The sequence below is a fragment of the Conger conger genome, chromosome 7, assembly GCF_963514075.1.
Source record: "Conger conger chromosome 7, fConCon1.1, whole genome shotgun sequence".
NCBI classification, from domain to species: Eukaryota; Metazoa; Chordata; class Actinopteri; order Anguilliformes; family Congridae; genus Conger; species Conger conger.
In genome coordinates, this window is record NC_083766.1 from 18,943,936 (window position 1) to 18,955,141 (window position 11,206).

Consider the following 11,206-nt stretch of genomic DNA (forward strand, 5'->3'; position numbering starts at 1 on the left):
TTTGCAGTTATACTGCTACATAACATTAATTGGCGCCCCGGTTTCGTAGAGAGTAAAATCCCTACGTTATTTGGCGGCCCGTGCGAGGATCCTACATAAGTCTAAAAAAATAAGCGCTCACTGAGTGTGTATTATAACACAATGGCATGAAACTCTGACCAAAATGAAGCGTGCATATTCATATTTGCATAAACATAAAAAGTAGCAACATTTTAAAAAATCATCAAAAAAATAAATGCATAAGAAACATATTTTCCACATATCCAGCTTTACATGCTGGTATACCGTCTGAAGGGGGAGGGGGTTTTTTTCCTTACAGGTAACTGTTTGGGAAATATGGTGCCAAGTTTTACTCCCTCTTTTAGATCAGTCTCATTAATTACCCAATAACGTTGTAATAGGCAGTGTGAACTCAAATACGTAGGTTACCTGAATATTTTCAACACTGTTGTCAAAATCCTTTTTTGTATTTTTGGGCTCTGTTGACTTTTAAAATCTGTTTTATTGCCTGAGGCATCGGCCTGTTTTATGAACTGAATGTATCATAAGTTTCCATTTGAGTTGAAATACTTGAATATTTGATTCAAAGGTTTGTATGATTATTTCTACTTATCAACAAGACATACATTTTCATTGTTGATTCACCAGAAATCTTGGGTGTCTGCCCGGACAACTTCCAGCCAATTAACACACTCCATACAGACCATTGTTGTGACAATGCTTTTACACCACAATGACACTGCCAAGATGGACAGATATGTATTGTTTCATTGGCACTTTACACCGATTATGTTTTTGATGCTACAACACACACCGTTTAAAAGGTACAATAGGTAATTTTGGACGTCTAACGGTCAAGAGAGGAATTGCAACAACAAACTCTTTGAACACGCTGATGTTGAAAAGCCATTAGTTGTGGCAATTAGAACCGATTTTCAAACAGTAAGCTTGAATTATTGTACAGCTGTACAATGTTTAGGTACAGATTGCCGGCCCATCAACTGCATATTTTGAAACCCGATTTTAAGGACTATAAACACAGGCATAGGGGGAGTCATCATGTCAGTGAGTCTTTTTCAATGATAGGAAGGGATTTACAATGGACTTGTAACAATGTTTTAACACAAAAATCTTGTACCTTTAAGACAAGCATTATATTACATTACATTACATTATTGGCATTTGGCAGACGCTCTTATCCAGAGCGACGTACAACAAAGTGCATACCCATAACCAGGGATAAGTTCGCTGAAAGACCCTAGAGGGAAGTACAATTTCAACTGCTACCTGTACCTGTACCTGTTTTTTGTTTTTTTGAACAAAGAAACAAACAGAGCAAAAGTGACCAAAGTTCACTATCCAAACACTACTTACCTAGCTAACTAAAAATACCGATACACAAAGCAAGTCACAGAGACAACAATTAAGGTTCACAGGGAGGTAGGGAGGGATGGGGAGAGGTGCTGCTTGAAGAGGTGTGTCTTCAGCTTGCGCTTGAAGGTGGGGAGAGATTCTTCAGTTCTGACCACAACGGGGAGTTCGTTCCACCACCGTGGAGCCAAAATAGACAGTAGTCGTGAGCGTGAGGTGGAGGTTCGGAGAGGGGGAGGTGCCAAGCGGCCTGTGGAGGCTGAACGAGGAGGTCTGGCAGGGGTGCAGGGTCTGATGATTGTTTGTAGATAAGCTGGGGAAGACTGCTTGGAAGGCTAGCACCAATGTTTGGAATTTGATGCAAGCCATGACAGGCAGCCAGTGGAGGGAAGTAAGCAGGGGGGTGACGTGTGAGTATTTGGGAAGGTTGAAGACCAGACGAGCTGCTGCATTCTGGATAAGTTGGAGGGGTCTAATGGCGGACGCTGGGAGGCCAGCCAGGAGGGAATTGCAGTAGTCCAGGCGGGATAGAACCATCGCTTGGACCAGGAGCTGGGTCGAGTAGGGGGTGAGAAAGGGGCGGATTCTCCGTATGTTGTATAGGAAGAACCTGCAAGACCGGGTCACCGCCGCAATGTTATCGGAAAGGGACAGTCTGCTGTCCATCACCACGCCGAGGTTTCTTGCACTGGGTGATGGCGTGAGTGTGGTATCCCCGAGGGAAATGGAGAGATCCAGATGAGGAGAGGTATTAGCAGGGATGAGTATCATTTCAGTCTTGCCTGGGTTGAGCTTTAGATGGTGGTTGTCCATCCAGCTCTGGATGTCCCTCAGGCAAGCAGAGATACGGGCTGAAACCTGCGTATCAGACGGCGGGAACGAGAGTTGGATATCGTCCGCGTAGCAGTGGTAGGATAGCCCATGTGCAGTGATCACAGGGCCAAGGGAGCGAGTGTAAAGAGAAAAAAGAAGCGGGCCTCGGACTGAGCCCTGGGGAACTCCTGTGGCGAGGGGCCGAGGTGTCGATACCGAACCAGCCCAGGCAACGTGGAAGGAGCGACCAGAGAGGTAGGACTCAATCCAGTCCAGGGCTGTGCCACAGATGCCCGTTGCTGACAGGGCAGACAGGAGGATGGAGTGATCCACAGTGTCAAAGGCAGCAGAGAGATCTAGAAGAATGAGGACAGAGGAGAGGGAGGCTGCTCGTGCGGCATGGAGTGACTCACTGACGGAGAGGAGCGCAGTCTCTGTCGAGTGGCCCGATCTGAAGCCAGACTGATGGGGGTCTAGCAGGTTGTTGTTAGAAAAGAAAGAAGAAAGTTGAGTAGAAGCGGCTCGTTCTATAGTTTTAGAAAGAAAAGGAAGAAGTTTACAAAGCAGTTTACAAGCAGTTTACAAAGGCAACACCCGAGCTCACCCACCACTGCCAGGCAGGGTCCAGGCTCACCAATGGCTACCCTACATTCAGTCATTCGGTACAGGGGAGAGAGACACACAACATCCCACCAGGACAGTGCAGAGAACAGTGAAGCCAACTCAAACCCAGGATCAACTACAGAGAGCAACAAAAAGATCAAATGCCTCTGGCCGCTACAATGGAAATCATGAAGTCGTGACCTATTTGGCTGCAGAGGTGCAGCCATGTTTGGCCTCGACTCAGGAGATACGGCAGGAAACATGCAGAGAATGTGGGCCCTGGGCCACAGACCGGCCAAGGCAAAGCGGAGTAAGCAAATAAACACAAAACACCAAGTTATGTAAAAAGAAAAGGCGGTTTATCCATCTAAAGCTTGGGGATTATGCCACAACATGGTAAGTGCTGTGAAATGCTCTTTATTTCGGAAAACATGCTTGCCGTTTTAAGACTAAAAGGTATAGTAAGAAATGGTTGCATAACAAATCATGAGCTTTCAGAGATTGCTGAATTTCGAAATAAATTTACATATGGAAATTGAATGGAAGGTTTTACATTTTAGATGCAAACTATAGCAATGTCTTTCCATTTGAAAATGTGCAGCTTGTAAATGCCTTCCTGGTAACACACCAAGATAAGAAAACAAATTCACTACAAATCTACAAGTTAAAGAGAGTAGAAGAAAAGGTCTCGGTTTAAGGTTTCGATCACCCTGCACCATGCCACAAACAGAAAAGCTAAACCAACAGATGCAAATGCCACACGCAACTGCAGAAAAGTGACCAACATGATCAAAGCAAGTGAAATTTGTTCGTCCTATTACAATAATAAATTCAGACATTTCTCTATGATGTGTCATTAACATAACTAAGTCCCAATAATCTGTCATTGTAGAAATGTGCCAATAATGTCACTGACTAATATAAACAGAGAGCAGAGGATACTTTTTTCTTCATGGCTTCACTAGTACAAACACACACACGCACACTCAGGCACACACACGCACACACACGCACGCACACACGCGCGGGCACACACACACACCAACTACATCATAAGTCATCACTAAATCAGCCCCGTGTACTAAAAAGGAACTATTACACTACCAGAGTGTACACACCCTGTTTGAGTAAATGTAATGCTTGTTAACCACACCAATGTTTAATTTAGGGATATACTGTCATACTATTGTACAGTAAGGGTGGATAATCACAAGGAAGTCTACGAAAAGGGAACATTCTCCCCACAAAGATAACAAGCTCAATGAATATTGCCACCACCAACATTCTTTGAACCATTATCACTTATGCCAGAATTTTCCCAAAATAACAACCTTTTTTTCCTGTTTGGCCCAGGAACAGAGTGGCCCCGGGGCCTGCCTGCAGACACTTGGGTTGCCTGATCCTGACGTCAGCTCCTCACACAACAAACTTTACCCTAGGCACATTCATATCATTTACCCAACACTGGAGGGGAAGGACAACCACACATCCTGAAGTTCATCCACAGTGAACCTTCAGTGAAAAGAGAAGTAGAAAGTTAAGTTGATTGAATTCAGGCCAGTCAAAGACTGAAAAGAGGTCAGTTACTGTACTGCACTTAAGGTACCAGCGCAGTCCTGCTTGTGAACAGAAACAGTAGCGGTTCTCAGTTTCACACCATCAGTTGCTCCTTGAACTGCCCTGACCCAACTGTAGCAACCGCCACTTCCACTGTTACTCTGTTCACTGCGTCGCATGTGGCCATTAACACTTCCCTATCTCTCAGGGTCACACACATACCTGTCCCTAGTCAATCTAGAGCCAGTTAATTATTAATTTCACGTGTGAGTAAAAACACTAAAACTCACTGCGGTGACAACCCTTTATTACCCCACTGCCCTGCCCATGGAGCTTCCTCTTTCTTTTTAACTTTCACTCTCTTGTTTTTCAAGCAGGTGTATAAAAAGGACCGGCAGAAAGTCACTCTTCAGCACTGCTGTTCAATGGAGCTGTTAGTTTCATCTGCAGAAAACCCAAGTTTGTTCTAGATTTGCATTATCCCCTTCAGTGGCGGGAGCACTATGTAAATGCAAGTGTGCTTTACTGAGACCTTTTAACATGCAGTAAATGTAAAAAAAGGCTAGCAGCACAGTAAATGCTTTAACATACAGAAGTGGTGGAAGAAATTTACAAAACGCATTGTCATGTACATTTCCATTAAGAACTCCATTAGAGGAACTGACTGAGGAAATGAACACGCTCAGAAAAACCGAAGAAGGAACTTGATGTCAAATATATATAATTGGATATTTTTTCCCCCTTTTCGATGTAAAAAAAAATCTGTCCAATAATGTATTTTTGAGTATGGGGGTGGGGGGTGGGTTCTGCAATGCACTCATGATAAATAAAATGGCTCCTTTGAAAAATGTCCAATTACCAAGTGTTTAAAAAGAGCGTCACCACTTATTTGGCAAATCCACAGAAAAAGTGCGTCACAGAGGCAGCTCTGGTGGCCCTGGAGATGAGGTGCTCCGGATCGTGAGCTTTGCGTCGATGACTAAACTAAACCGCCTGGCTTCCTTCGCCTCACCCTGCCAAAGAGAAGGCTCCCAGAGATAGCAGGAGATATTAGCATAATAATGCTGATGAGCGTTAAACCTGCTGCCTTCAACAGTCGTTAAACCTTTCCTAATGCCCCAAGCCAACGTTGCTCAATCGCAAGTCTCCAAAGCTACATTCCAGTGGTGGGAACCACAAATCAATCTCATTCCTGCCTCTCAGTGCATATATCGTTGAAGTCTGCCTGCACGTTCTCTTGCAGTTGTCCGTGACCAGAGTGTCTCATTATCCCACTGGCTCTGCAGGGCTCGGAGCTCACGCAAGACCCGGTTGTACTAAGTGTGTGTGTCTGCAGACGTCTCAGGGGAAGCCGGCATAATGACAGCGGGTTCTTCCTCTGCCGTCAGTGGAAAGAAAGGGTGACGCAGGAGCCAGGAACTCCAAAGCCGTTCTGCTGAGAAGGCTGACATTCTCAGAGCTGCCGGGAAACACGTGGAATGCACGCGGGCGTGAGCGAGTGCCTTTCCGCATTCAGCTCATACCGCCCGGCGAGTCTTTTTTGATTGGCGTCAATCGGTAAGCACGACGCAGGGAATCTCAGGAAGGGGGCTTCATGAATGTATGGATGAGACTGATGCATTTTTAATGGAGTGGCCCCGGCAACAGGACATGCGGAAGGACGGCGCAAGCATCGCGAGGAGAATGTAAAAAGAACCGAAGGTGCTAAATAATTGAGGGGTACAAACCGGGAAGCCCTACGCCGTGGGATGAGATGGAAAATAACCACGGCCGGCTGCTGGAAGCTGCACCGGGGTCTCCAGAGGGTCAGGGACCATGACAATGCTCAGGCAGCGAGGTGATGTTCTCAAAAGCACATTGCGCTGTTCTTCTTTTACACTCCCCTGTGATCTATTCACCACTCTGCTGAGGAGGGCCACCGGTAGCCAGGGTTTCATTACAGAGTTGAGGCAAGGTGGTGGAGGGCCGGGGGGGGGGGGGGGGCGGGGCACAGGGAGAAGTCAGTGTTAGCACTTCTGTCCACCCACAGGTTTATGGACAAGATGAACGGCAGCTACGCGGAGCTCTGCTCCGATCGATAGCTGGCTATCCGGACCGAACCGGTCAGATAAATAATGTGCGGATGCAGGTCTCGCACCCGGCATGGCATGTCGCTATACTCTTAACTACTCTTAACCCCCCCCCCCCCCCCCCGGCCCAACTATCCCCCACAGGTATTCACTCAAACTTCAGTTGTCACCACTGTCATCACGACAGCTTAGCATAACAACAGGTGGCGAGAACCGCAAGCAGTTATTATTAAGCATCAAGGAATTTTTCCACTTAGGGCTCTTCCACCACTGCCTTGTTTTCCAGCGAAAAACAAATAGCAATCGGGGCTGTGGAGCGATGAGCGGGCTGCAGAAGGGAGACACAAGCCTCACCAGTCAGGTAACCACCAGTGTGGTGGGCCTGTCATGAGGAAGCTCTTTATTTGCCATCTAAAAGTGGCTCCTCCTTGTAGCCCAGAGGGAGAACACTCGCCCGCTTGGAGACATGGTGTCAGACGGGTCAGCTGCAGTCAGAAGCCCCTGAAAGAGTTAGAGGTCATGGGTGCTGGTACAGCCAAAAGCAAGGCCATGAGCAACTGCATTTGCCCCGGTCACAGCACCAACAGGGAGGGTGACCGGTTGACTTACAGTAGGGTGCTGTCTGCAGGGTAGATCAATCTGAAGGTTGGAGAAGTGAACCCTTCTTCTAAGCAATAACAATAAAGCAATGAACTGCTTCCATAGAGAAGTTCTCAATTTCCAACTTGACCAGTCAGATTTAGAAGACAGGACAGGACGGGTCAAAAATCATTCAACTTGGCAAAAGTTCCTGGCTAACTTCAGAAATGACAAGCAGAAAATAAACGATCAAGTCTTTAAATGAGAAAAGTATATCCTGTTCAAACAAGAACATTTTAGACACTAGGAGACAGCAGAGGACTGCCTAAATTGAATAGCATTATTGACATAAACTCAAAAAAGCCAATATGTGAAAAATACTGGACTTTATAAATGTTTTACTGGAACCAACCAAAATTCATTAAATAAAAAACCAGTCCAGGTGCACTGCTTAAAATCAGTGGTACAATGGATTCCACCAAGTATCAGGCAATTTTACCAATCTGGTTGCCTCTACCACAAGGCTGAGGCTTGGCTGTAGGTGGACATTCCAGCAAGAAAACTTCCCAAAGCATACCTGAAAATCCACATTAAAATGGTTCTGTGAAAACAAAATGTATTTTTCTGCAATAGCCATCCCAGGCACCAGACCCCATTCAAATCGAAACCCTGTGGGCTGAACTGAAGAGGGCAGTTGATATGTGCAAACACAAGAATGTGAAGGATCTAGCAAGCATCTGCACAGAGGAATGGTCCAAAATCCCTCCAACTGTGTTCCTTAACCCTGTCAAGCACTACAGGAAAAGATTCCAAACTGTTATCCTTGCTAGAGGTTAATGCACCAAGTAGTAAACAACAGGTGCCAATAATTATGAAACCTTGATTTTGGTGAAATCTATTTTTATTAAATGAATATTTGCTTTTGGTTGGTTCCATTGAAACATTTAGAAAGTACAGTATTTTTCACTTATTGCCATTTTTCAGTTCATCTCAATAATTATATTGTTTATTGTTGTAAGTATTTTTTTGTGCATTGGCAGTCAGGGGTGTCAATAATTCTGGAACCCACTGTATGTATGCTAGGCAAAATGGAAGATATGGCGAAACAACTTTGCCATGCATGGGAATTCCCCAGGTCTATTTTACATGCAGCCTACAGCCTAGACATCACACACCACTCCTGCCAGCAAAGCCCAGCTTTGTAGCAGCTTTGTCACAGCAAAAGGTGACTAAAAACGAACAGGAGATCTGAATCAACAGGCTAGGGCAAGTCTGTGAGTCAACTTAGATATAGGTCAGCATGAAAGACCTGTAGAGAGCAGATAGAGGATAGCCTTCTGCCTAAGGGCTCTACTACAGAGAATAAATAATCTGCTACAACAGAACCAAGACTGCATAGCTAAATGGACAGACTAGGTGCAGTAAGAAGGTTTGGTCCACTGAACAATAATTGCATAGAAGTAGAACAGGGACTTTTGCTAAAGTAGGGGTTTTCTCAATTTTACTGGTTGCAAATGTTGTTGTATTCAAAGCTGTATATTTGCCGTTGTTTTGTGATGAAGCAATAAAGACACAGTGACAGACAAACACAGAGCGACACATGCACACATTATCATGCCAGCACACCCACACGTACGCAAATATATACATACACACACAAATGCGTGCACACTCGGACACAAACACAAATGACTTGGATTAAAAAGCAATTCACTGTGTTATCAAGAGCAGAGTCTTTTCACTGAATCTAATTTACATTTACAACAAATAAATAAAACACTAACACCTTGTAGGTATAGCTCAACCATCACAATTTTGGCCAGGAAATCAAAATGAATAATGAACAAAGCCAAAAATTTAAGAAATTAAAACAATCGATCAATAAACGGTTTAATTATCTTAAATAAATAATCTATTGGTGGAAGACAAAAACACATTTGATGGCTCTAGCCTGACAGACAACATCTCTTTTTACTGACACGGGCCTGGATGTGGCTCTGGGGCCCTTCCACAGGCCCCTACAGCTTCATCTGGAGGAAGTGATGGAAGGTGGAGACAGGTGGACACACATCCTTACATAAACCACACACTGTGCAGCCATGACAGTACTGCAGCCACACAAACCTGTTATTTATGACTTGTGAGCATTTATAGGATCATAAGGCTCTGGGTGTCTGGAAAGATGCTGATCGTATTATTTTAAAGACAGCGAGCAGAGTCGATGCGGTATAATTACGGCATTGCCTTTCCCTTTCCTTGAATCGTCAGTAGCCTATCTATATTGGTCAGGATGGGTGAGGCTTTACGCTGTCCCCAGTGATTTATGACATTCAATGTTTTCCTTTATTTTACAATCGGGCTTCTGGTAAAGCTAGAGGAAAAATAAGGAAGTCGATGCTGTGTCTGTGATCACCACATTGGCTCCAGTCTAAATATCACCCTTTGAAGGCGACCATCAATTAGAAGTAATTTGGAGACATGCAAGCTGTAATAAACATAGTAAGAATGACGCAACACCTCTAAGCATGCAATTAAATGGGCATTCTACACAACGCAACACACCTACCAGAAATATAGATTTCACAGAAAAGATTATTTTAGTCACTGTGCACAGACCATTGTTTTGCTTATATGTTTTTTCTTGTTTCAAAGTTCGGTGAATTTGCTTTCTTGTCATATGCATTTTTATCAAGTGAGATTGTACCCAATACAATTTCTATTAGAAACTTGATACAGATTCACAATATGAGTAAGTTAAACGCCTAACATCGCTGCAAACTTCTCGAGCATTATTTCCTCCATCACACATTTTATAGTAAATCATTTGAAGTGTTTTTTCGTCCTACTCTCCGAGGTAATCTGCATAGCACGCGCCTGACTGTATGAACAAATTAAGTGCCATACTGCGGGATAGAACGAAACAGCATCCCAACGCAGGCAGCAAATGAGACGCCGGGCGGTTCGCTCAGTATGAAGTCAAGTAAAACGTGAAATGTCAAGATCGGCTAACCCACTGTTCCTATTAGATTGGGGCCAACCATCAAGCATGAAGAGCAGCACATCTGCGGAGCAGTGAATGTACGCTACTTTATGATTGGCATGCATCCATCAAACGGCGCAATTAAAAAAAAAAAAGGACAATAATTGCCAACGAGATAACCACACATGAACCTACATGATTCAAATTTGCAACGTGTTCTAGTTCGACTAGACGCAGTTAAGATACATAGCCTACTTTATATTTCTCTAATCAAATAGGGTGTCTACACCCAAAGTTGACTACATTAATTAGGATGGATAAACAGTAGACAACTGGAAAATAGGCTCATATAGTGTGTAGCGATAGTAGCCTATATACACGAACATTCGGTTCATCAGAGCAATGCAACAATTGATTGATATCGACAAGCTGTCAGAAACACCACCAATATAAGATATCGAAATCTTCAGATCACACCCGAAGATCCCAAGCTCGGTCGTTTTCTTTAGCTAACGTAATACATACCAAACGGTTGAGTCTCCTTCTGAACATATTGCAGTTTTCGGTCCCTCTTCTGCCTTTGGTAGCAATGAAGACGCGATCTAACTGCAGTTCCCTCTATTTCTGCTGTCGAGAGCTGTTCTTATGTGTGCATGAAGGTACTTTGTATTATTTATTTTATCCGAATATCGGAAATGCCGCAGCGGTGCTACATTGTTTCCATCTCGTTTGAATTCTGTCTCCCAACATCTTAATATTTTCCGCGTTGCGGTGTACAGTACAGAGGCTAGCTATGCTTCCCCATACACGCGGAAACTGCAGTAAGTGCCATCCTGCTGTGCCCTGTTGCTGTTTAATATGTTCAAAGGGTATAGCCGCAAAGCACTATTACATGTATGACAGTCATGATAAGCAAACAAAAAGAAACTTGAATCTGAAGCCTTCTACGTTCTCCCATTGCCACCCTTCCACGCTTCAGGTTCTGTCAAATATTTTACTTGAATCTCGTTGCACGTAGGACTCATATTTATTGGAATGTGTTCTGAGGGCAGCATTAGATGTGATTGGTTCTATCGGGCGCCCAATCAAGAAAGCGAGTAGGTGGGATTATTTGCAGTAGGAAGTGCGAGCCTGATCTCTCATGAAGACATACGTTACGTTTGGTCAACGACCCATTTCACAAAATTCCTCACTGAAATTAAACACGATGAACAAAATACACTTTCCCCAAACC

The 11,206-nt window shown here is 44.2% G+C and overlaps 1 protein-coding gene across 5 annotated transcripts in view; it reads right to left on the reverse strand.

Annotated features, from left to right (window-relative positions):
* The window catches only part of LOC133132657 (phospholipid-transporting ATPase 11C-like), a 51,216-nt gene extending 40,231 nt beyond the window's left edge, over positions 1–10,985 (reverse strand). For all 5 annotated transcript variants that reach the window (XR_009709159.1, XM_061248265.1, XM_061248266.1 and 2 more), the window contains exon 1: positions 10,498–10,985. Coding sequence is in view for 4 of the 5 variants with exons in the window: in XM_061248265.1 (XP_061104249.1) it covers positions 10,498–10,524 (27 nt within the window). In the remaining variant the exon portion in view is untranslated. The remainder of the gene's footprint in view (positions 1–10,497) is intronic.
* Between the last annotated feature and the right edge of the window lie 221 nt (positions 10,986–11,206).